General features: G+C 44.4%; 1 protein-coding gene across 2 annotated transcripts in view; it reads left to right on the top strand.

The window, feature by feature from the left end:
* flr (fleer) overlaps positions 1-27,284 on the top strand; it is a 270,425-nt gene that overhangs the window by 132,926 nt on the left and 110,215 nt on the right. For both annotated transcript variants that reach the window (XM_041205945.1, XM_041205944.1), the window contains exons 9-10: positions 1,787-1,939; positions 6,004-6,069. In XM_041205945.1, the coding sequence (XP_041061879.1) occupies positions 1,787-1,939; positions 6,004-6,069 (219 nt within the window). The remainder of the gene's footprint in view (positions 1-1,786; positions 1,940-6,003; positions 6,070-27,284) is intronic.

The following is a 27,284-nucleotide window of genomic DNA, read 5'->3' as shown; positions in this document are numbered from 1 at the left end:
CTTCTCCTTATCCACACAGGCAGTAAGCACCTTGTTCCTGTTGGACAAAGTCAAAGGCTGAGGCTCCTCCCTCACTTCCTGCTGGATCCCCATACCTGCCTGTATCGCAGTCCAACCCTCCTGTCCCTGACCATTGATCAATTCTAAAGTTCTCCCTAACCTAAGGTGTGTCTCAGCCTCCTAGAACAAAGTGTCCAGGTAACTCTGCCACTCCCTGACATTCTGTTATGTCTGCAGCTCAGACTCCAGCTCAGCAACTCAGAGCTGAAATTGCACAAGCTGCAGACACTTGGTTGTCTGTGATTGCAGTGCATTCCACAGACTCCCACATGCTGCAGTCATGGCACACCACCATGCCTGCCATGTCCGTCTAAACTTATTTATTTAAGTAGTCAATTAGTTATTAATTTCCACAGCTAAAGTAATAGAAAGTTACACGCTTCTAGCTTGGAGACAAAGGTGGAAGACTCATTAGCTACAGAAGTTGAGAAAAGGTAGAAAAAAGAGCACCTCTTTCCCCCTCTGCACCATGTTCCCATTTGAACCAAATTCACACTTGGTCGACATCACGCTCAGTCGTCGTCTCCTCTCCTCTCCATGCATCCTCCTACTACTTGCTATTTGCAAACCAGAAATTCCCACGTGAACCAAATTCCCAACTTTGCACGCAGTCTACATCGCACTCAGGCGTGGTCTTCTCTCCCTGTGTCCCCTTACTCTGGTCATTTGAGCACTCCAATCTTGTGAATACTCCAGTCATGTTGATTAACAGGCAGCACTGACTTTGCATGCTGCCTGTCTAAGTGGGCACTGGGGAATCTCATATTGCGATCCTCATGTCCAAGATTGGACTGAAACCAATTCTTCTTCCCTCATTTTCTGCATTCCTGTGCCGTTGTTCTAGTCCTGTTGCCATCCTACATTTTCTTTGTCTTTCTGGTAATACTTGCATCTTTTTCTTTGCATCCTCAGCCTTACTACTCTGCTGCTCTTAAACCTTTACTTTCTCTTAGTGTTTTCCCTCTGCACGCCCTCAGTATAATCCCAAATCCATGAAGTCTTCCTATTTCTGTCCCATTTCCTCCCCTGATGTTTACCAATTTTCACCTCTTCTCGCCCTTTTCCCTCTTTACTTTCCCTTGGTACAATCTGCATAAGAGTGGGCGAGAGCCAGACAGAATTTACAATTTTAAGTGGGCTAGCCACCTGGATTGTAGCTAGAAAGAGGTGGATGACTGGAGATCAGAATATTGCCATGAATGGGGCTGTGAGGGGTGAGATGTCTTCTCAGGAGCATAACAGAAATTTGGCTGTGTCATAGCCACTAGGAACATGACTGACATTGACTTGGAATGTATGTTGATGAGGAGGCAGATCAGAAGACCAACTGAAAGCGTAAGGTGACTGGGAAGATGAAATATTGACTGAACTGGTGTGACACTTGGAAGAAGCAGCAATGGTGCCAGAGAATGAGTAAGAAGATAGAGCACGATAATGAAATAGTAGGAACAGGCCCAAAGCAGCCTAGAAACAGACAATGCTTGGAAGTGAGAGGGATGAAGGAGAAATCTAAGCATAGCAGGACCTGAAAGGAGGTGAACAGAGCTACAGACTTCTGTAGCTAGTAGAGGGAGAGAAACTAGATGATATTTAGAAATATTTTAACTTATTTTAAAATTGAAGAAGAATCTTGAATTTTTAGTTAAGTTTGCTTTGTTAACAGTTTGTCGTTTTATTTGAGTGATGATAGTCACACCTGCAGTAATCCATTGTGTTTTCATTATAGGAACTTGACCCAGTCACTCTTCATAACCAAGCATTAATGAACATGGACTCCAAGCCAACTGAAGGATTTGAAAAACTACAGTTCTTACTTCAGCAGAACCCCTTCCCACCAGAAACCTTTGGCAACCTGCTTCTTCTCTACTGCAGATATGAAGTGTGTTTACCTCAGGGCTTTTTAAAATTATTCTTGCTTGTTTTGTGACATGCTCCACTTACAAACTTATTTAATATAATAAATGCACAATGGGGAGGCAGTGGTATAGTGGTATTGTCACTGGGCTAGTATTCCAGAGACCCAGGGTAATGCTCTGGGGACCTGGGTTTGAATCCCACCATGGCAAATGGTAAAATTTGAATTCAATTAAAACCTGAAATAAAAAATCTAATGAATATGACAAAACCATTGCTGATTGTTGTAAAAACCCATCTGATTCACTAATGTCCTTTAGGGAAGGAAATCTGCTGCCCTTACCTGGTCTGGCCTACATGTGACTCCAGACCCACAGCAATATGTTTGACTTTTAAATGCCCTCTGAACAAGAGCAATAAATGCTGGCCTAGCCAGCTACGCCCACATCCTACGAAAAAACCAACTGCATTAGAAGACCCATCAGGAAGATAAATACGTGAAACATATGAAGACTGTGGCTGCAAGGGCAGGTCAGAAGCTAAGAATCCTGCAACAAGTAACTCACCTCCTAATTTCCCAAAGCCTGTCCACCATCTACAAGGCACAAGTCAGGAGTGTGAAAGAATGCTTGCCTGGATGAGTGCAGCTTCCACAACACTCGAGAAGCTTGACACCATCCAGGACAAAGCAGCCTGCTTGATTGGCACCAAATCCACAAACATTCACTCCCTCCACCACCGACACACAGTAGCAGCAGTGTGTACCATCTGCAAGATGTACTGCAGGAATTCACCAAGACTCCTTATACAGCACATTCCAAACCCACGACCGCTACCATCTAGAAGGACAAGGGCAGCTGGTAAAAGGGAACACCTCCACCTGCAAGTTCCCCTCCAAGCCACTCACCATCCTACCTTGGAAATATATCGCCTTCCCTTCACTGTCGCTGGGTCAAAATCCTGGAATTCCCTTCCTAACAGCACTGTGGGTGTAACTGCACCACATGGACTGCAGTGGTTCAAGAAGGCAGCTCACCCCCACCTTCTCAAGGGCAACTAGAGATGAGCAATAAATGCTGGTCCAGCCAGCAAAGACCACATCCTCTGAATGAATAAAACAAAGCATAATAAATAACTAGTTCATGTTTTTTTGGGATCACCCAAAGATGGAATCCTTAAATACACATTTCTCCAGATTTAAATTTTTAAGTGCTTTATTTGCCCTTAAAACATTTTCTACTTTCGGGTGTTTCATTGTAATTCTTGACCCTAATACATCAAAAGTAGCATCTCATCTAGACTGAGTGCCAAACCAGTTCAACTAAGCAAATAAGGTTCACAATTGCCCTGTCTCTTCATTAGATATATCAGCATCTTTCTGTGTTGACCAAGTACAATAAAACAGATATTGGTAACACCTGCTAAATAGGATTGTTGATTTAAAGATGTTCTAGACTTCCTCTGTTTATTGACTAAGCTGATGTATTTAAAAGCTTCACAAGTCTTACTCCCAATTTTAAATTCTACTCTAATCATAAGAATAACACATTTCACAAATTCCATAGCAACAATCTATAAGAAACGTCAGGGAAAATGTTAGAAGCTATTATTAAAGATGCTTCTAAGCAGGATGCTTAGAAAATTTCAAGGTAACCAGACAGAGTCAACAAGGTTTTGTGAAAGTGAAATCATGTTTGACTGATTTATTGGAGTGCTTTGAAGAAGTAACGTGCAGTGGATCAAAGGGAACTGGTGGATGTACTGTAGACTTCCAGCAGACATTTGATAAAGTGCCACATCAAAGGTTACTGTGGAAAATAAAAGCATATGGTGCAGGGGGTAACATATTGGCATCGATAGAAGATTGGCTAGCTAACAGGGAGCAGAGAGTAGGCATGAGTGGGTCATTTTCTGTTTGGGAAGGATATAACGAGTGGTGTGCTGCAGGGATCAGCGCTGGGACCTCAAACTGTTAACAATTTATATAAATGACTTGGATGAAGGGACCGAAGGAATGGTTAATAAATTTGCTAATGAGACAAAGATAGGTGGGAAAGTAAGTTGTGAAGAGGACGTAAGAAGGCTAAGAAGGGATATAGATAGGTTAAGTGAGCGAGCAAAGATCTGGCAAATGGAGTATAATGTGGGAAAATGTGAAATTGTTCATTTTGGCAGGAAAATTAAAAAAGAAACATGAGGCGAGATTGCAGGACTCTTAAGGTGTGGAGGGATCTGGGTGTCCTATTGCATGAATCGAAAAGGTTAGCTTGCAGGTACAGCAAGTAATTAGGAAAACTAATGCAATGTTATAATTTATTGCAAGGGGAATTGGTTACAAAAGTAGAGAGGCTATGCATCAGTTATACGCATTGGTGAGACCATATCTGGAGTACTGTGTGTAGTATCGGCCTCCTTAATTGAGGAAGGATGTAAATGTGTGGAAAGCGGTTCAGAGAAGGTTTACTAAAAGGTTTTACAGTCTTCTGGACTTAACATTGAGTTCAACAACTTCAGACCATGAACTGTCTCCTCTGTCTTCACCGCTTTTTTGTCTCTTTTTAAAATTTATTTTTTTATTTACTTATGTTCATTTTTATTCATTTATTCATTGTTTTACCTCCCCTTTTATCCCTTTTTAATCCTTTTCCCCCAACCACTGCCCCTCCCCCACCCCAATGAAATTTTGCTAGCTTTTATGCTTAATTATGCTTCCTATATGTTCCAATGACATTATTAAATAAGGTTAATCATCAAATTTTGCATTTCTAAGTTTTGTATAGTCTGCAAGTTTTGAAATTGTGCCCTATACACAAGGCCTACATCATTAATATATATCAGGAAGAACAGAAATCCTAACACTCCTGTGAAATTTTACTATGAATCTTCACTTAGTCCAAAAAGCAGCTGTGCACTACTGCTCCTTTTTTCTAGTCAGTCAGACAATTTTGTATCCATGTTGGTATTATCCCTTCTAACCCACGGGCTCTAACTTTGCTCACAAGTCTGTTGTGTGGCTTTTGGAAGTCCATGTACACCACCTCAGCAGCATTGCCCTCATCAACCCTTTCTGTTACCTCACAAAAAACTCAACAAGTTCCTTAAACAGTATTCCCCTTAACAAATCTGTGTTGACCTTCCTTAGTTAACCAGCATTTGCCCAAATGGCTATTAATTTTGTTCTAAATTTGTCCTCAAGTTTATTGTCAGCCAGCAAACATCATGATCTTTGCTTCTAGTTCTGTACCCAGACTATTCTGTGGTCTTTTTTTAATTCTTTAATTTATTCAAGCTATGTCTTGATTTTCACTTTACGGCTTTCGGGACCACTACTACGAGATCACCATCTTGCACTATCGGTGGACCTGAACCAATTTTAAAGTATGAGTCAGAATTAAAGACTATTGTTATTTTTATCTGTTGCTCTATTTATGCTTCTGTCAAAATTTAACAATTAAAATGTAATTATTTAGGCTGAGGTACACAACCTAACATTATGGCAATTTTCTATCTTAAAGATACAAGGAGTATATTATATAGGATGCTCCTATTCTATTTCTGGGCTAGTTCTTCATCTGTGCTATGCTAATCTATATGCATCACACAGAAGATCGAATGTTGGTTCTCAGGAAACAGGCTGCTAATGCAGAAACAAACTTCCTTACATCTTGACAGAATAGTTCACTGCTCGCAAACTGAACTGTGCAGATTTTCTGACTGTGCTGGGTTAGAAGTCTGTTAGAATATACTTTTACGTGACTTGACATAAGAGGTTACATAGATTTTCAACTCAATCCCTTACAAATATCTAAAGTCAAAGTGTTAACTGATAGTTTTCTGATGTGTTTATACTTTGCATGCAAAAGCAAATTCAATGATCAATAATTTCATTGGAAACATACAGGAAGCGTAATTAAGCATAGAAGCTAGCAAAATTTTATATTCATTTTGATATATGCATTAAATTTATGTGGGATACTGAAGTTCCAGTTTAAAATTCCATTTTAAATGTTTAGAATATAGATCACAAATTTCAAACAATATTTGAATGGCAATCAGAGAAAACTAAATTATTTTGCTTTACTTTTACAGTATTTTGACTTGGCTGCTGATGTTTTGGCAGAAAATGCTCATCTCACTTACAAGTTCCTCACACCGGTAAGAAATTGGAATGGTTTGACTTGCACATACATAATTCGCAAAGATTATTGTTACTCAGGTAGTTTTCTGGCAGAACAAGAACCTGTAGATTTCAGGAAGATATTAATGGACTGGTCAGGTGGGCAGAAAGTGGCAAATGGAATTCACTCCAGAGAAGTGAGAGATAATGCATTTGGGGAGGGCAAACCAGGCATAAGGACACAGTATATGGTAGAGTATTGAGAAGTTTAGAGGAACAAAAGGACCTTGGAATGTACGTCTAAAGTTCTCTGCAAGTAGCAGGACAAGATGATTAAAAAAGCATGAAGTATATATACTTTATTAGCCAAAGCACAGAATATAAGATCAGGGAAGTTATGTTGGAACTATGTAAAACCTTAATTAGACCACAGAACTGCACACCATTCTGATCACTGCATTAGAGGAAGGGTGTAATTGCACTGGAGAGGATACAGAGGAGCTTGACAAGGGCGTTGCTAGGAATGGAAAATTTTAGTGATGAGGAAAGATTGGGATTGTTTGGAACAGAGGAGGCCGAGGGGAGAATTAATTGAGGTGCATAAAATTATGACGGGCTTAAATAGAGTGGACAAGAATGGCCTATTTTCATTAGCAGCGATGTCAATAACAAGGAGGTATAGATTTAAACTAATTTGTAGATGGATTAGCGGGGAGTTGAGAATTTCTTTCACCCAGAGGATGGTGGGAGTCAGGAACTCACTGCCTGAAAGCTTAGTAGAGGCAGAAATCTATATTGCATTGAAAAGTGCTCAGTTAAGCATTGAGATGTCTGTAACCTACAGGGCTGCGGACCAAGAACCAGAAGGTGGAAATTAGACTCGGTAGCTCTTTTTTGGCCGGCACAGATACAGTAGACTGTGTGGCCTCTGGCCTTTAATTTTCTGTGTTTCGAGAAATGGCTAATAACTTATATTAGACAGTGTTAAGTAATAAAACAGCAAAGAATTTAGTGTTTTTTTTCTCATCCATGTAAACACTGATTATCAAGAAGAATTTTGTAAATGTAAAGAAAAGAAAGAATTGTGTTTGAAAAACATTTCATACTCCTATAGTACAGGCTATTAGTTTGAGTCTGCCTTATATATTCTATCAGGTACAGTGATGTTGGGTACTCCCTTAAGGTGTCTTAACAAATAACAAGTATAATTAAATCTCACCTTAATTTGAGTAACTGAAACGTGTATTTAAAATTAGCAAGACCATAAGAGGGGCAGAAGTAGGCCACTCAGCCCATTTAGTCTGCTCCGCCATTCTATGAGATCATGGCTGATCTGATAATCCTCAACTCCACTTTGCTGCCTTTTCCCCATAACTCTTGATTCCCTTACTGATTAAAAATCTGTCTATCTCCACCTTGAATATACTTAATGACCCAGTTTCTGCAGCCCTTTGCGATAAATAAATCCAGAGATTAACTACCCCCAGAGAGAAGAAATTCCTTCTCATCTCTGTTTTAAATGGGCGACCTCTTACTCTGAGATTATGCCCTCTGGTGCTAGACTCTCCCACAAGGGGAAACAACCTCTCAGCATCTACCCTGTCAAGTCCCCTAAGAACCTTATATATTTCAATAAGGTCACCTCTCATTCTTCTAAACTCCGAGTATAGGCCCAACCTACTCAACCTCTCCTCATAAAAAAATCCCTCCACACCTGGAATCAACCAAGTGAACCTTCTCTGGATTTCCTCCAATGCCAGTATATCTTTCCTTAGATAAGGGGACCAAAACTGCTCGCAGTATTCCAGGCGTGGTATAGTTTTAGCAAGACTTCCCTATTTTTATGCTCCATTCCATTTGAAATAAAGGCCAATTTGCCTTCCCTATTACCTGTTGAACTTGTATGTTAGCTTTTTGGAATTCATGCACAAGGACTCCCAAATCCCTCTGTGCTACAGCCTGCTGCAGTCTTTCTCCATTTAAATAATATTCATCTCCTCTATTCTTCCTGCCAAAGCACATAATCTCATATTTTCCCACATTATATTCTATCTGCCGCTTTTTTGCCCACTCACTTGACCTTTCTATATCCCTCTATAGACTCCTCATGTCATCCTCACCACTTGCCTCCCCACCTATTTTTGTATCATCTGCAAATTTGGCGATAGTACATTCACTTCCCTCATCTAAGTCATTATTATATATTGTAAATAATTGAGTCCCTAGCACTGATCCCTGTGGCACTCCACTAGTTACAGGTTGCCATCCTGAAAATGCCACCCTTATCTCTGTTTTCCATTAGTTAGCCAATCCTCTATCCATGCTAATATACTACCCCCAACACCATGGGCTCTTATCTTATTAAGTAGCCTTATGTGTGGTACCTTATCGAATGCCTTTTGGAAATCTACTGGTTCCCCTTTATCTAACCTGCTTGGGCTTAATTAAAATTGAAAAAAACTACACTGGTCATACAGAAAATTTTGACACTTGTCAGTGAGTTGGTAACGAGGATATAAATTTCAGATCAGAAAAGAGCAAAGAGATCAATAAACACAGTAAACTACCAGAAATAGTGGTAGACAGAGAATCTATAACAGCTCTTAAAAGGAAAATGAATAACTATTTTAAAAAGAAAAACTTAAAAAAGTTTTGGCAAAGGCCAAGAGAAAGAGACTTTCAGAGAGCCCATACAAACATATGTTGGCCCAATAGCCTTTCCTATGCTGTAAGTTCTATGGGTTAAAGGAACTGTGTTTTGAGTGCCTGTACATTTAGAAAGTTGCAGTGCAATATCTTATGAATGAGCAGTAATAAAAGTAAATTTGAGAGTTACTGCATAAATTTTACACTTATGCTTTTGCCAGCCTGTGATTTTCTGCCCATTTTAACAGTTTCTATTATTGACACCATTCAGATGTTACACACACTTTCACATACCAGTTCAAACTGGCATCTTTTCTTTCCTCCTCCCCAACACTATTCCCCTCCTGTTCCTCCATCCAGTTCACAGAGATTCATTTCTCTGATTCTGTCTCCCCTTCAGTTCATAGTTCCACTCCTTTCCAATTCTCCAATCCTTTCCTCTTTCTTTCTCACCAGTTTGTACTGTTGTCCAGTTTTACCATGCCATGTACTTCTAATTCACACTGGCACTGCTTTGCAAGATCAGGAATTCCTGTGCACTGGACGTAGCTTGGCTTCAATTCCCAGGAACTTCAGCATCATCACATAGCAGTGAAAAAAGCACACAAATGCAAACAGCCAGCTTAAACCAAGTACAGATTCTTTAGTTGCCGACAAATGCAGCCTGTATGTTCTGGACAGGCTGCCCCAGAACAGAGGGGAGATGGTTCCTTACAAGGCATTTTGCTAGCTCTGTTGGAGAGGGTTTAAGCTAACTCGGCAGGGGTGTGGGAACCAGGAGAGAGTATCAGACAGGGATACCAATGTGCACATAATACTGGGAGAGATAGACAGCTCTATAGCAGGGAGTAATAAGTTAATTGGTGGGGAGAAAGTAATGGGTGGGATTTTCCACTCTGGAGACTAAGTGCGGTAGTGGGCTGGAAAAGCAGCGTGTTTCCTGCCAGCTGGAATGGTGAATTTCAATGCCAGATTGTCTGCTTTTCAGCTTTTTAAACATGCATGAACAGGAAGCACGTCAGATCTCATGGCTGGGCGGGTAAGGATTCATTCGCCCCGCCATGACCTCATCAGGTCATCTTTCTGGGCACCATATTTAAATCGCACCCACGCATATCCTTCACTATCTGCAGCCCATGGTTGATCGGAGAGAATGATGGCTCCCATAGGAAAGCGGCTGAGTGTCCTCAAGTTCAGCAGCAATGCATTGATGCAACTTTTGGACCCATTGAAGGCACACCGGGACATCCTTTACCCCAGTGATGGGAGAAGGAGGTCCACCAACCTCACCACTCCAACTTGGAGCATGGTCAGCACAAACCCAGCACAGAAGAGGTCTGCCATTCAGTGCAGAAAAAGGATGAATGTTCTCATCCACACAGCCAGGGTAAGTTAACCTTTTCCTCACTCTCCACTCTCACAAGCCCATCAGCTATTAGCAGAGCTAAATCGAAGGGACCTCACACACTACTAGAACAAGGGACATCACCACTAATTTTCTCACACACGCTTTGACATTTTCATCTCTCTCACGGCCTGTGCAGCTAGCATCCTCAGCCTTTATACAGGTCCACTCAGCACCCACAGAAGGTAGGCATCCTTATCATCTGCCTTGGCATCTGTCCTGCTCACAGTCTGTTCATCTGTCTTTGTGCAAGAGAAGTTCGCCCACAACTAAAAGGGAAAAATCCCAGACCGAAGGGGTTGACTGAGCTCAGGACCCTCACTCAATTTGAAAAGCATGCGGCTGAGCTGGCAGGCAAGGACTGGAACCATGCCTATACCAAGGGTGAAACTGGCCTCTCCCAAGCAAGTGAGGACCCGTCACCAGCTCATCGGACACCTGCCAAAACTACGAGTGCTTTGTAATGTTGGTGACTATGCAGCATATCACTAATTATTTCTTCTTTCTTTGACAGGCACCAGAGGGAAGTGAAAGAGGCCCACCGGCAGCCAGCCCATCAGCCCTAGCCCCCACACCACTTCGGATGAGGATCCTGAGGACCCACAAGATGTAGACCTATCACAGCATTCACCTGCACCAGTGCAAAAACACACACCTTGACCTAGTTCTAATGCAGGCTCGGGATCACCATCTGGTAAGCACATCCCTGATTCTGATCCACGGTAGGCAGAGGCAGGGACATCCAAGGTGTTGGACACTTGGAGGACTGCTGGAGGCCAGGGTCCTGCTGAGTCTGAGTCGGATGACGAGCCTCTGGACTCGGCCCTAACACAGATGTTGGAGCTGCAATGACAGAACGTGAACATCAAACGGATGTCAGATGTGGTCTGTCCTGAGGTCATTGTGTCGACATACCAGCACACCGAGGTCAACTCTGGTATGGTAGTGACCGCCATGGAGATCTTGGTCCAGGACAAAGGGCCTGATGTGCTCCAGGAGTTGCACTCCATCACTCTAGCTGTAGGTGGGGTCCATCAGTGGCTAGGCGAGGGGGGGGCTGGGCACTTCACTCCAGGTGCACCTTCTCCTGGAGGAGTCAGCCAGGGGCCCTCGGGTGCCCATAGGGACAAATGGCAGCAGCTGGATATCCCAAGACCATCCACCCAGGTGACTCCGACAGTGTCAGCTGATCCCAATCGCCTCTGCCTGTGACCCCATCAGCTGCACCTGCACAGACTGAGGAGAGTGCACCTGCCCCACAGCAGGAGACCCTCCAGGCCTCAGCCCTCCAGAAGATGCCCACCAAGGTCATCGGACAATGGGCATAGCAGTCAGCAGGCTGCCTCCACCTCTAGCGTGGATGTCAGGGATGCACCAAGGTATCGTGTGATGATTAGAAAAATATGCTTCTTGGTCATTTAAATGTCACAGATTCCTCTCCCACTGCCACTCCACCTCACCTCGCAGATGTCCCATCATGCCCCTTAGTTCTAAGGTGGGTAGAACCATCTCATATCACTCTCTCCATTCTCTGTTCAGTACCGACGTGAGTGAAGCGTCAGCCTTAAAGAACTTTGTGCTTGGCCAAGACACCTCTGATACCTGCACCAGAGATTCATCTGAGTGTAGAACCTGGAGGCTGCTTTAGTCCCTGGTGCTTCTGCATTGTAGAGTGCTCAATGTGTCTCCTAGAGGATGTAATGAGGACCCACATGGAGAAGGGGCATCCTTCATTGTCCTGTATGTACTTTTCGTCAGCCTTGAGCGTGCTTTACCCAATGAACCTGAACTCTGAGCTCTTATGCGCTCCTGTCTGCCTGCAGCGTTATCTCATGTCCGCGTGTACATCACCTCCAAGATTAGTGCCCACCTTCCCACCTCTGTTTTTGAGTGTTCCACCTCACTGACACATGTTGGTTCTTGCGTTTCCTGCTAGATGGTTAAAAGTGTGTGACCTCGGAGTTGTGTGCAGAGGCCCCAGATGGCTGAAGTGGACATGGTAGGATGCAGCGCTGGGCCATAAGGTCTGACTGGCATCTCCTGACATTAACCTCTACCAGCTCTCAGATGGTCAATTGAAATGGTTACATGCAACTAATAATGGCATCAGTGTGCCTAGTGGCAGATTGTTGGGATGAAAATGTGTAGCCCTGAAATGGGATCAGAGTGAGGCTGCAATACATCAGATGTATGCTCTTTATTATCAACAATTTGGGTCTTTAAGGCCTAGATGGGGTGTCAGCATTTTTGGGAGCACAAATGCCATGGCTAGATATAAGGGGAAATTGGCAGGAAGATATCAGAATATGCTGCTCATGAAGTTTTCGAGGTCCATTGAAAGGTGAGCTGAACTGCAACCTTGCATCTTTCACGGAGAATTACAGATAACTATGTCGTTCTGTCGAAGGGTCATGAGGACTCGAAACGTCAACTCTTTTCTTCTCCGCCGATGCTGCCAGACCTGCTGAGTTTTTCCAGGTAATTCTGTTTTTGTTTTTGTTTTGGATTTCCAGCATCCGCAGTTTTTTTGTTTTTATGTCCTGAGGATGTTTGTGATGCTGAGGACTGAGTGTAATGAAGGGGCATCAACTCTTGCCTTGCATGAGCGACTAGCTGTGCGGAAAAAGCGTAGTGCGGAATCAGAATCGACCTCACACATGAAGACAATATCCACTGAGTGAAGATTGACCTATCTGAGGCGTCTTGTCACACTGCAGACAAACTGTCACAAGTGCACTGAGGATTGCAGTACTGCTGCAGCCTCTTTTAGGCTGCCATAGACAGTGGAATGTCGACGAGATGCATAAAGAGGCTGCACCATCTCAAATGTGCTCACGAAATGCCCTGCTGCAGTTATTATCACATTACAGAAAGGCCACACGCTCCTGAGGCTGCCGTAACTTCCTAGGATGAGGACATCATCACACTAGAGTGTAATTACTCATTCGGAGATTGAAGTGGTGCGATGAGATGAGGACAGCAACGAAGGTGATAAGGTGAACCCACCATGGAGGGCATTGTTGAAAGAAGATCATTAAAGCTAGTCGCCATCATCCTCCTGGTACCTGGCAGCTAATAGGGTTTCATGTGCATGCCTATCTCATCTGACCCATGCTATGGCCCCTTCCTCTGTACCCTCAGCTTCCTCACTCTCCTTGCGCTCAGCTCTTTCATGTCCTCATCATCAGAGGACATGTGCAGCTCCTCCGTCTTGGCAACTGGCAAGACAATCCCCCACTTTGGAGCCAGGTTGTGTAGGGTGCAGCAAATCACGATGGTGCGTGAAACCCCCTGGGGAGTGAACAGGAGAGTGCCACCTGACCTGGCCAGACAGCAGAAATGCATCTTCAAAATGCCAGTGGTCTGCACCAGCAAGGAGTGTGTTGCAGCATGAGCAGCATTATACCTTCCTCTGAAGCACTTCGTGACCGCTGAACAGGCATCATCAGCTACATCTTTTGTGGGCAACCTTTGTCACTGAGGAGCCAACCCTGGATGCACTGAGGACCCTGAAGATCTGTGGCAGCTGCAAGTGACTCAAGATGTTCGAGTTGTGGGAGCTCCCAGGGTAACTCACACATACCTGAATAATCTGCTTGTGGTGATTGCAGACCAGCTGCACATTGCGAGAGTGGAACCCTTTTCTGTCGGAGTGGCTGCTGGCAGGGAGCTCTTAAAGCCATATGAGTGCAGCTGATGGTGCCCTGCACCCGTGTGAATCCAGGGATCGCAGCAAAGCCGAGAGCTCTGGCAGCCTGGCTGGCTTCATCTAGGGAGAAATGAATGTAATTGTGAGCCTTGCTAAATAGGGTGTGAGTGACCTTTTGGATACATTTGTGAGCGGATACTTGAGAAATCCCACAGAGGTCCCCCTGGAGTCCTGGACAGAGCCACTCGCAAAGAAGTTCAAAGCAGCGGTCACTTTGAGAGCCATTAGCAATGGATGGTCTCCCAGTCCGTGCAGCATCAACTCCTCCTGGAGAATGTGGCAGGTGTGAGCCACCACATCCTTAGACATGTGAAGGCATTGATGGCACTGTCTATCGCTCATCTGGAGGTATGAGAAATGTTTCCTGGTCGTGCAAAACACCTCCGCTCACTGGATCTGTGAGCCTCACCTTTTGGGTGTTGAGGGGGACCGGCAGGCCCTCGTTCTTCAGGGTGAGGTGCTTCCCTTTGCCCAGCCTGCCGGTGATAGGCCCTTCTTCTGTTCCTTCTTAATTGTCTGATTGTCGGGATGAACACAACGTTGGCTGTGCCGTCCATATTTCCCTCATACTCATCCCTGCAGGAACATTGAACAGAAACATGATTGGGCATAAGCCTCCAAAGGTCATCTTCCTGTCGCTTACTAGGGAGTGACTGTGGAGCCAATGGAGCTTTCATTGCAGCCATTGCATCCCCACTTAGTCCGTTTGCAGCACTATTACAGCCTTCAGGATCACCTGAAGCGGACCCACCACCTCACCCCAGCAAATGCAAGTGCTTTGTCACAGGGGCTTGGATCTGAAAGAATTCTGCCAGGCACTAGAAACATCAGGCAGGGCACTCTCAGACTGTATCCTTTGGTTTACACAACAGCCTCAACTCGCAGTGATGGAATTTTGTTGGGGGTGGGTGGGGGGTTTCAATATCTGAACCTGCCAGCTGCAAGGTTTAGAGGTCTTACGGCCACTAGGCATCTGCATTTTGGCCTGTGACCCTTTTTCTATTGGATCCTTGTGATAGTCGAGATTTCCCACGAGTTGGACAAAAGATCTTTGCAAGGCAATCGTACAATGGCCCAAATCAGAATTATACTCACTCATGAATGTGCTATAAGAATTCAGGCACTAATACCCTAAGTTGGCTTTTGACTGCTCCCCCAACATGTCTTAGCTGTGCCTTCCTCTCCGTTAGGAAAGTGAGAATTTAGCCGGGTGCCACTTCGACCAACCCACAAGTGCAGTGGTCGACTCCTCCCACAAACCCTGAGAGTCCTCCCCTGGCAAATGTTTTCATACTTACTTTTTCAACTGCGTCATCGATTCAGTTTGGAAAATTATGGTGCTGAGGTTCTACTATCAGACCAGCTTCGACCCTCTCCATGTGACTGTGGAAACTCCTCCCATCATGCTGGAGGAGCATCACGTTCAGGTTTTCCTCCCTCCAACCACTCTCCTTCCTTCCCCTCTATTCCTTGATCCCAGAGTTATAGTCGTGGATATCTCTGTCCTACTCCTGAACCCTTTGATGTTGATATCCCAATGACCTACGTAGACCTGACCATCTTGAGGCCTATTGCACTATGACCTACAGAGACCCCACTCCTCCTGCCCCCAATGAGACCATCAAGTGCCTGCCCCTACATTGCCTGTTTTCCATGGGCTGCAGATGCCTCACCTGAATATGAATGTGCTTCGGTCCAGTATGAAACCAGAAACCAGGACTGTCTATGCATTCTGACCCCGATTACCTCTTGTGCTATTTCTGAGGACTGTCTGCTTTCGGGCCCTGAATAACTTCCTGCCCCAGTCATGTGTCTGTGTACATCCTTCCCCAGTCCTTTCCTGTCATGTGTCTGCGTGCACCTTCCCCACTCTTTCTCCCCCCAAATCAAGTCTTTGCCCTCCAGCACCTACCCTTGCCTCTGCCTTGTCTCACAACCACTGCCCCCACACCCCCCACACCCCGCCCAAGTCAAGCCCCTGCATTTCAGGCCCTTCCATCCCCCATCACGTTGCCCCCACAGTACCCACAATGCTATTAGAAAGAGTGTTCCAGGGTTTTGACCCAGTGACAGTGAAGGAATGGTGATATATTTCTAAGTCAGGATGGTGAGCAACTTGGAGGGGAACTTCCAGGTGATGGTATTCCCATCTATCTGCTGCCCTTGTCCTCCTAGATGGCAGTGGTCTTTAGGGGCCTTGGTGAATTCCTGCAGTGCATCTTGCAGATGGTACACCCTGCGTCGGTGGTGGAGGGAGTGAATGTTTGAGAATGTGGTGCCAATCAAGTGGGCTGCTTTGTCCTGGATGGTGTCAAGCTTCTTGAGTGTTGTGGGAGCTGCACTCATCCAGGCAAGTGGGGAGTATTCCAACACACTCCTGACTCGTGGCTTGTAGATGGTGGACAGGGGAGTCAAGAGGTGAGTTACTCATCGCATGATTCCTAGCCCCTGACCTGCACTTGCAGCTACAGTATTTATATGGCTAGAAAGTTCAGTTTTTGGTCAATGGTAATCCCCAGGATGTTGATACTGGGGCGGGGTTCAGTGATGGTAATACCATTGAACGTCAAGAAGCGATGATTATATTCTCAGAATTACCTGGAAAAACTCAGCAGGTCTGGCAACATCGGCGGAGAAGAAAAGAGTTGACGTTTCGAGTCCTAATGATCCTTCAACAGAACTAGGTGAATCCAAGAAGAGGGGTGAAATATAAGCTGGTTTAAGGTGGCGGGGGGGGGTGGTTGGGGGGTTTGGTGGGGGGAGAGAAGTGGAGGGGGGCGGTGTGGTTGTAGGGACAGGCAGTGATAGGAGCAGATAATCAAAAGATGTCACAGACAAAAGAACACAGAGGTGTTGAAGTTGGTGATAATTTTTAAACAAATGTGCTAATTAAGAATGGATGGTAGGGCACTCAATGTAGGGCACTAGTGGGGGTGGGGGGGGCATAAAAGATTTAAAAATAATGGAAATAGGTGGGAAAAGAAAAATCTATATAAATTATTGGAAAAAACAGAAGGAAGGGGGAAGAAATAGAAAGGGGGTGGGGATGGAGGAGGGAGTTCAAGACCTAAAGTTGTTGAATTCAATATTCAGTCCGGAAGGCTGTAAAGTGCCTAGTCGGAAGATGAAGTGCTGTTCCTCCAGTTTGCGTTGGGCTTCACTGGAACAATGCAGCAAGCCAAGGACAGACATGTGGGCAAGAGAGCAGGGTAGAGTGTTAAAATGGCAAGCGACAGGGAGGTTTGAGTCATTCTTGCGGACAGATCGCAGGTATTCTGCAAAGTGGTCGTCCAGTTTACGTTTGGCCTCTCCAATGTAGAGGAGACTGCATTGGGAGCAACGAATACGGTAGACTAAGTTGGGGGAAATGCAAGTGAAATGCTGCTTCACTTGAAAGGAGTGTTTGGGCCCTTGGACGGTGAGGAGAGAGGAAGTGAAGGGGCAGGTGTTATATCTTTTGCGTGGGCATGGGGAGGTGCCATAGGTGGGGGTTGAGGAGTAGGGGGTGATGGAGGAGTGGACCAGGGTGTCCCGGAGGGAACGATCCCTACGGAACGCCGCCAGGGGGGATGAAGGGAAGATGTGTTTGGTGGTGGCATCATGCTGGAGTTGGCGGAAATGGCGGAGTATGATCCTTTGAATGCGGAGGCTGGTGGGGTGATAAGTAAGGACTAGGGGGATCCTATCATGTTTCACCAACTTCAGCACCTCTGTGTTCTTTTGTCTGTGACATCTTTTGATTATCTGCTCCTATCACTGCTTGCCACACCCCCCCCTCTCCACTTCCATGGCTGTCTCCCTGAGGAGAAGGGGCACCTGGAGTGAGATTCGAGGTGCCCTGGTCCCCTCTTGCTTAGCCACTGATAGATTCCACCAATGTCTACAGCAATGGAGTGCAGCTCCTGGCGCAGTGCAGGACATATGGCGACCACCAGACCACTGGTGTTGACTTTTGTGTCCTGGCACGCAGGCACACTGACCTCAGACTGAAAGTAGAGGGACTCCTCCATTGTACCTTGAAATCTCTGGAATGTATCTGACAACCCTGCCTGATATTCCATTGTCTTTAACTGCAGGACCAACATCTGCCTTAAGACTGAGTCTGGAGGCTCGTCATCTGACTTGGACTCAGTAGAATCCTGGCCTCCAGAGTGCCTATGACCTTGGATGTCCCTGCCCCTGCTTGCTGTGGACCAGAATTTGGGCTGTGCTCATCAGACTGTGAACCTGACCCTACTCTAGATCGAGATTTGCGCTGGTGGAGGATGTGGCTGAATGCTGTGACTGTCCTCCATTTGCTATGTCCTCAGGATCATCATTGAGGTGTCAAGGGGGCTGGAGATGAGGGGCTGGCTCTCAGGGCCGCTAGAGCACTTGGCAAAAGTGCCTATGAAAGAGGGTAGAGATAATTAGGGCATGGCATCAAGTACCACATTGCATTCAGCCTCACAGTCTGCAGGATCAGCTGATGCAGGGTCTTCATTTAGATGTGCCCCACTGACTTCACCGTCACCGCAGGCACTGTCCTGGTCCTCTCCGGCCAGGCGTACTGCAAGCTCCTTGTCGCGGAAAACAGAGTGAACACTCAGACCCAGGAGGTTTGTCTCGGAAGCCTTTATTGAATCATGATATCACGGAGAACCCAGCAGCATACAACGGAGCTAGCCGGCACTTTGAGGAAGCATCAGAGTACACACATAGTTATAGTAAAAGCTTGCGTAATTAATAACATTGAAATTTTATCTTTGGCATGCATACAATTGTTCTTAGTTTATAATTACGCAAAAACCTTGAGTAGTTACACAAAACCTTGAGTAGCCCATCTGGCGACTAGTCATCTGGACAGACAACAGATAGCATGACGAGGCCCTGTCTCATGTGCTGATAACAGACATCCTAACTTTGTTTCAAGGACTCTTGGTAGTTTGTTTATGATACTTGTTTTTCTTCCTTCACAATAGTTGACAGCGCAGGTTTGTCTGCTACTGGTGCAAGGAGACTTCGTTGTAGTATTCCACTATGGTTTAACCACTTAACCCTTTGTTATCCTGTAGATATATTTTATTCTCCCACAATCCCTCCTTGTTAATCTTCTAGATTAATACCAATGAGGAATAGTATCTTCATTATCATAAGGGGATTCATAACCATAAGGAAAAGGCCAATGTCTGGCAAGGTACACCTTTTCTCCCCACCAGTGGGCTTCACTGGGGCCAGTGCGCATCATTTGAGGGACAACTGGAGCTCCTCCTAATCCAGTAGAGACACTGTTAATAACAGCAAATTCGCAGAGCAACACATGCACAATTCCCTACAACACATGCTATGACCAACCCAATTAAAATATGCACCAGCCAACTTCCCCCAACTGGAGAACCACCCCATTACTGGAGCCCACCAGGAATCCTTGTTATAAAAATTACTCAACTTTCTTTATTTCTTGCACTTTATCCATAACATGCTGTCCCAGGTTAGTAATGTTCTCAGAAACATCAGGCACATAAGTGCAGCACTCTGAACCTATCATGGCACAAGTGCCACCTTTTTCAGATAGGAGGAAATCAAGGGCCATTCTATTTTGTAAGGCGGTCAGGTGTAGGACTATCATTTCAGTAGTGGTAGCTGAAATCTGTTTCTGTGTCTCAATCAAAGCATCAGCTGTTGAATTAGCAAATTTTTCAAGTGCAGCTGCCAGGTTGATAATCTTTCGGGAATTACGAGCAGCTCCATAAGAAGATGATCTGCTTCTATCACTGCTTGTTTGTCCCTACAACCACACCACCCCCCTCCACTTCTCTCCCCCAAACCCCACAACTTAAACCAGCTTATATTTCACCCCTTCCTTGGATTCACCTAGTTCTGTTGAAGGGTCATGAGGACTCGAAACGTCAAATCTTTACCTCTCCGCCGATGCTGCCAGACCTGCTGAGTTTTTCCAGGTAATTCTGTTTTTGTTTTGGATTTCCAGCATCCGCAGTTTTTTTGTTTTTATCCATAAGAAGAGATAGCAGTCATCCAGAATCATTCAGATTCCGAGATGTCACGGCGATGCAGATGCGGGTGAATATCTAATTTACTTATATAGCGAAGATAGGGATTCAAATATACTAGGTAGCAGCAGCCACTCCAGGTGGGAGTGGTAGCGCCCTTGCCCAAACTTCCATTATCTTGATTAAAAAAGGAAGATAATTGCGGCATCCCAGGCAGCCAGGGATATGCTTTTTCTCCACAAATCCAGTATGTACCATTTAGAGGATTTTGAGGATCATAACTACCAGGGCTATTAAATATGGTGTTTTGACAACTACTGTTTCCCAGGTTATAAGTACCGGTTGCAAGGTTCGAACACCAGCAGGTGGCGTTTATTGGTTCCGGAGGGGGCCTGATTCTTATCCCATGATTTGTTTAGTTCCACCCCTTAGCAGGTGGAGAGCGACGGAACCATCCTCTAAACATATTGGGTTCTGCATCATCTGACTGGATATGGAAGTTTGTGAGATCCTTTATTTCTTCCTCAGCCATGCATTTTGCCTGATAGGTACTTGACTCACCTCCATGTTGGGGAATCTGGGCATATATCCAACAGGCGCCCTGTCCTACTTGTCGAGCATAGGCCGACATAAAGACAGAAAGGTGTTGGGTTGAGAATCCTTTGGATACATCCCAGAAAATATAGCAAAAAGACAGAATATAGCAAAAGGCAGTATCCGATACATAATGCAAATTAGTTTACCTGATAACGGCTGCTATATCGTTGCCGGACAATGTCTTTTTTTTTTACAATGAGTGGAGTGTGCCCAGTCTTCCTTCCCTTTAACCTTCAAGGCAGTTCGCGTTGTTAGCAGCACAAGCTAGGGTCCTTTCCACCCTCTCATGCAATTCAGCCGCTGTCTTGCATAGAGGAAAATGAGTACAAATCCAACATTTAGTCCGATTAACTTGCGAGGCTACGGCCTGCATTCGTTGAACTGCAGAATTGGTATTCCATGCCCCAGCAAGGACCACACAGGACAGGATCCAAATCAGAGTCAGCATTCTGATGGCTCAGACAAAGTCCTTGCACAAGCACTTCCGTCCGAGGTCAGCGTCCATTTGACATGCGATGTGTGGATCCACAAGGGCGTCCTTCAACCTTTACAGCCATATGGGTGGTGAGCAGGACTTGGAAAGGCCCTTCCCATCGAGGTTCCAAACAGTTCTTTCTCCTGAAGGTTTTTACTAGGACTAGGTCCCTGGGCTGGTATTGATGGCAGTCTTCAATGGTTGGCTTTTTCTGAGCTTCTACTACTTGTATATGCAAGCTCTTGAGATAGGGTGAGAGTGCATAGTCATGAGCACCAAGGGTAGAGCTTCAGGCCCTTCCAAACTGGTTTCTTCACATAATTTAGCTAGTTTGTTTCTCAGAATACCATTTTGTCTTTTTGACTGGGGGTGGTATGGGCAGGAAAGGTGATGGTTGCATTCTAAGGCCTTCAACAGTTCCTTTATCACTTCAGCGGTAAAATGAACAACAGTTTTACAACAACAAGCGCATCATTTAGTCGGGTGGGATAGGCCTCCACCCATCGTGAGAACAAACATGCTAGAACTAAAACATAATTATATCCCATTCATTTAGTCATTTGTATAAAGTCCATTAGTAGGTGTACAAACGGGCCCCATGGCTGGGGTCCCATACCAGCAGTCACTGTGGGCGTCTTGCCTGGGTTATGTCATTGACATAGGTATGACAGGTATTACTAATACAATGCCTATTAGCATATTACTATTCACTATGTATTCAACATTCATTCTACATACATGTGTTAAACCCCTGAGCTGGCAACCGGTCAAGTCATGATTCTTGTGTCATGTTCCGAAGCCTGATCGCATCTCGCCACTGAACTGAACTGCTTCAGTCATCAATTGACCGGTCAGAGCTGTATAGAGTGCTTGGGTATGGGTTGAGCACCGTTGAGGCAGGACGACACCGGATACATTCAAGACTACGGGTACCAGTTCTTGGTGTACATTATCATACAAAACTTCTGATTAACCAGTACCAAACCATTCGTCGGTCCTGGATGCATAGTTGGACAAGATGGATCAGTCGGTGTGGTTTGAGGGGCTTCAATTATCTCTACTCAGACTGTGAAAGTAGAGGTGGGAGGTGGCTGGGTAGTGGTGGACCTCCCATGCTCGATCTGAAACAAACCCTTACTACAATTTGAAAGCACTTGGTCTCCTGTTACATTTATCATTCCCCGTAGCGTGTCGCATTTGGCACTGTCCATGCTGTACCAAAGTTCCTCCTGCATAATGGGGTGAGCAGTGATGATCCCCGACCTTGTTGCCAGTACTGATAGGCCCACGACCAGGATCATAGATCTGTGGAGACATTAACATCGGCTCCCATTCTCTGGGTTACCGCTTGGTCAATAGTCATATATCTTTAACTGTGTGTAATGCCTCCATTTACTTCCCATTCTCATATCTACAAGTGCACATGTGCCACCTGTCATAATTACCTGGTTATCATTGTTGCTCTTTGGATTTGCCTGTTTCCATATCCTTAATCATCTGTCAGTCTTTAACTTCCTCTCTCAACTCATGTAATGCCTACTTAATTCCCTTACATTGTTCTGTATTTTTCCTTTCTGTGGCCCTGCACCTCCTACTATAATGCCTTCAGGTAATTGCATGGCCCTTACCTGTTATCATTTCAAATGGGGTGAATCTGTTGGTCCTGCTTGGGGTAGCCCACAGTGTATTAGAATATTGGGCTGTTCCCTATCTCTTGATTGATGTTTTTTTTAACCTCCGTAAACTTATACATTTCTTTAATGACTCTCCCTGTGAAATGAATTCCCTGTACTGAATCCACTTGGGTAGGCACCCCCACTCCTTCCTGCTGCTGTCTCATGTCAGGCCTCAATTCCTTAAACTGCCAACACAACTCTCCAGTGCACCTTCTTATCCTATCTTTTAATGTCTCAGTATCTTTACTTCCAGTTATGGTTCTCTCTGGGAACCGCTTAACTTTTTGTAGCTCACAGGCACATTAATATAGTCAGTAATATATCTATTTAGCCTTTTTCCAGCTTTCCCTTTACCTGTATCCATCTTGTGGTAAATTGTTGTTAAGTATTATTTCTCCTTACATTTCAATTCCTGAACTACAGATTCCTCATAGTTTTATAACTAAGTTTTCTTTCCTGCCATGATCATCCTAAGGTTTTCTTGAGTTCAGTTTCTCTATTGTCTTGATTGTTTAAAATGTTTCCTTACTCTTTAGGCCATATTAACTTTCCATTTCAATGGGGATCCCTGTCTCTAGATCTTTGCTTATCTCCTCCTGTGCAGTTTCAATGCCTCAGCTGATGGCCAGATTATCAAATTTATTTCCCTTAAAACAGTTTGTACATATGTCCTCTTTCCCTAACTCATTCTCCTCCCTGCCTCATACCATATTACACTTGCAACAGCTACCATCTTATCTTGTTCAGGTTGCCTGGAGAGACTTTAAAATATTCTCATAACAGTTTTAAAAACAGCAATCAGGTATTGACATGTTTTGCTTCCTTTTCTTCTTCTCAAAGATTTTATTGTCTTAAAAGTAACCCACTAAATTGTGTCTGACCCTTTTCTTTTAGAATTATCCCAGATTCATTAACTCGACCAAAAATTAGATTTCTGCCAAACTTTGTCAAGGTCTTGAGCTTAGCTTCATATTTTGGGAACAGACTTGCAAACACAAAAGCTTGCAGCATTTGAATTAGTGCCAATTGTTGTCAGACCTTTTAAAATGAAAATTCCCTTTTGAGAACTTTATCAAGAACCAAACCTCAAATTTTTAAGAACTGTAATTTACACTATCAAAATTAAAACAACCTCTTTTTCATGTGTAATGATTTGTATCCAAGTTATAATTTCCATAGTTCGGTCGAAGGGTCATGAGGACTCGAAATGTCAACTCTTTTCTTCTCCGCCGATGCTGCCAGACCTGCTGAGTTTTTCCAGGTAATTCTGTTTTTGTTTTATAATTTCCATATGTTTATCGACACATTCTTTACCTTAGATAGCATCCTAGTGATTCAAAAGTAACCTGTTAAATTACACTGCACTTTACATCTCAAGATTGTCCCCAATTCAAATTCCAATGCTTTTGGAAAGCAGATTTCCTTTAATATTTAATTAATCTCTTCATAAGAAACCTATTTTTATCCATTGGAACCACCTAGACCTTGTGTTTATGTCTTTTCGTTTTCCTAGAATCCTTCTGAATTTCAAGTAATTTCTTTTTCTCAGAATTTTAGAATGCTAACTCATATGTATTAATCCCAATCAGCTTGGAAGCTGATGATGAGGGTTATTCCCTACTAGTCTACAAGGGGGTCGTACAAGGGTTGGTTCATCTCAAACAAAGGCAAGCCCTGTTTTATCTTTGCATTACCTTCACATTACAATTTTTGCCAGAAATCTCAACTCAGACCTTATACTCAAAACTTTGGAATGTTTGAATAAACTTTTCCTTTATTCTAATATGGGGCTTTCGACTCTAAAGTGCTCAACTACACACAAAAGACAATTCAGGGAATAAAACACATTAAAGCTCACTTACAAATGCTTCATTGCACACAAGCAAACACATATATAAAGGTATGTATTGATACTCCTGTAATATTGAATTTAAATCTAAACGAAGCTTCGAGTAGCAGTGGAGGGAAATAAAGGGATCTTGAAGGCTCTACCTGTAGGGACCTTCAAACTGACGAAAGCTCACATTTTCTCTGCTGCTGCTTGTCGACTGCTCTTTAACCCCCTAGGGGTACCATTTCTCTCTCTCTCTCTTCAGCACAAACAGCTCTTGTAACTTAGATCAATTCATTTTTTTTAAGTTACAGAAAATTCAGTAGCGGACTATCTACTTCCCTTAAAACATATTATAAGCGCTCAAATCTGTCCCGATTAAAAGTTCCAGCTGGTGGGAAGCTCTCTCCTTTACTTTGAGTCCATTTAACCCAATCAGAAACATATTGGACAATTTCAGGACCATAATGGACATACATATATGCATTTGGGGTTCCCTTCAAAAGGGGAACTTGGGGTTTCTTTGATGTCATATTTCCCATTTTACTTAATAATATACACAAAATAAAACACAGAAATTATTTACTTTTCACCTCCAGGGGACTCGAACCCCTGGGTATACTACTACTACTTTTTTTTTCGTTTTCTTACCCATCTTCAAATTTCCTGATTTAAGCTCCGGTTTCGCCGGTTTCAGTTTGTTCTTAGTACTTTGAGAAACGGGACGAGTGGCAGAGCCCGCTCTGCTGTTGCGACCTCCCATTTTTCTGAAAAGAAAACACAATTAACAGCGTGGCACGTTTCCTACCCTATGCACTCAACAGTGTTTAAGAGTTCCTTAACAAGTCCTCCAATTCTTTGGGTCACTTAAATCTCTTTGGTCGGTAGCTACCCTTTTACTCGCAGTCCCCCTTTCAGCTGGGACGCTAATTCACTGCAATCACCCTCTCAGCTAGGATGCAGTTCGTACTCTCCCTAACTTAGGAGAGTTGTTCCTCCCTTTCTCCGCGAGGGTTCTTTTTTAGAGATCCGACCGCCCAAAATTTTAACCACATCTCCAACTTAAGAGGCTGCTGGACTTCATTCGGATCCCATCCTCATCGCCAATTTGTTGCGGAAAACAGAGTGAACACTCAGACACAGGAGGTTTGTCTCAGAAGCCTTTATTGAATCGTGATATCACGGAGAGCCCAGCAGCATACAACGAAGCTAGCCGGCACTCTGAGGAAGCATCAGAGTACACACATAGTTATAGTAAAAGCTTGCGTAATTAATAACATTGAAATTTTATCTTTGGCATACATACAATTGTTCTGTCTTAGTTTATAATTACACAAAAACCTTGAGTAGTTACACAAAACCTTGAGTAGCCCATCTGGCGACTAGTCATCTGGACAGACAACAGATAGCATGACTAGGCCCTGTCTCATGTGCTGATAACAGACATCCTAACTTTGTTTCAAGGACTCTTGGTAGTTTGGTTATACTTGTTTTTCTTCCTTCACAATAGTTGACAGCGCAGGTTTGTCTGCTACTGGTGCAAGGAGACTTCGTTGTAGTATTCCACTATGGTTTAACCACTTAACCCTTTGTTATCCTGTAGATGTATTTTATTCTCCCACACTCCTAATATTGGGTGAGGGCTGTGATCTCTGGCGTCCTGCCACTGGCCTGGGACCTCTCCCTCCTATTGTGGGCAAGCTTGGCCTGCATGGAGACAGATGGAGAGCGTGTAAACAGGAAGCATGCCAAAACAGATGATCAGGATGCCTGCCTTGTTTGGGTGCTGAGTGGAGCCATGTACGGGATGAAGACGCAAACTGCACAGGATGTGAACCCAGGTGGAAACGTCAGGGTGTGTGTGGGAGAGTGAGTGGTGATATCTCTTGTGCAGGCAGTGTGTGAGATCTCTATGGACTGTCATGCAAATATGTGAGTGGCTTATGAGAATGTGAGCTGAGAGGGATGAGAAGGTTGACTTACCCTGGCTGTGCAGATGAGTTCATTCATCTGCTTGCAGCACTGTATCACTGTTCTCCTGTGGGCTGAGGTGGCACTCACTGCCACAGACACCTCCCAAGCTGGGTGGTTAGACTTCCGCCAGCCATCCCCAGGGTAAAGAAGGATACGGCGGTTCTCGACACCTTCCAGAAGGTGACTCAGCAAGATGTCACTAAACTTGGGGGCTGCACTCTTTCTGCTTTTGGGGGCCATCTCTCACCTGGAGCAGTCCTTTCTTGTTGGACTGGAAACGCACTGCTGAAGAAAATTTACCCGAACGCACTCTAGGGCCAGAATTTTACGCCATCACCATTACCCCTTGACGTTGAATAGCATTGCCATCACTGAATCCCCAACTATCAATATCCTGGGGGTTATCATTGAATGGAAACTTAACTAGCCATATAAATACTGTGGCTACAAGAGCAGGTCAGAGGCTAGAAATCATGTGACGAGTAACTCACCTCCTGACTCCCCAAAACCTGTCCACCATCTACAAGGCACAAGTAAGGAGTGTGATAGAATACTCCCACTTGCCTGGATGAGTGCAGTTCCCACAACACTCAAGAAGCTTGACATCATCCAGGACAAAGCAAACCCGGTTGATTGGCACTCTATCCATAAACATTCTCTCCCTCCACCACTGATGCACAGTAACAGCAGTGTCTTACAAGATGCACTGCAGGAACTCACCAAGGCCTCCTTGGACGTCAAGTGGTAATGGTGATAGCGTAAAATTCTGGCCCTAGAGTGTGTTCAGGTAAATTTTCTTCAGTATGTTTCCAGTCCAACAAGAAAGGACTGCTCCAGGTGAGAGATGGCCCCCAAAAGCAGAAAGAGTGCAGCCCCACAATCACTACCAGTAGAAGGACAAGGGCAGCAGATAGGTGGGAACACCTGTACCTGGAAGTTCCCCTCCAAGT

Source organism: Carcharodon carcharias, chromosome 15, assembly GCF_017639515.1.
Source record: "Carcharodon carcharias isolate sCarCar2 chromosome 15, sCarCar2.pri, whole genome shotgun sequence".
Taxonomy (NCBI): domain Eukaryota; kingdom Metazoa; phylum Chordata; class Chondrichthyes; order Lamniformes; family Lamnidae; genus Carcharodon; species Carcharodon carcharias.
The sequence above is the reverse complement of the archived record's forward strand: the minus strand, read 5'-3'. Positions and strand labels throughout refer to the sequence as shown.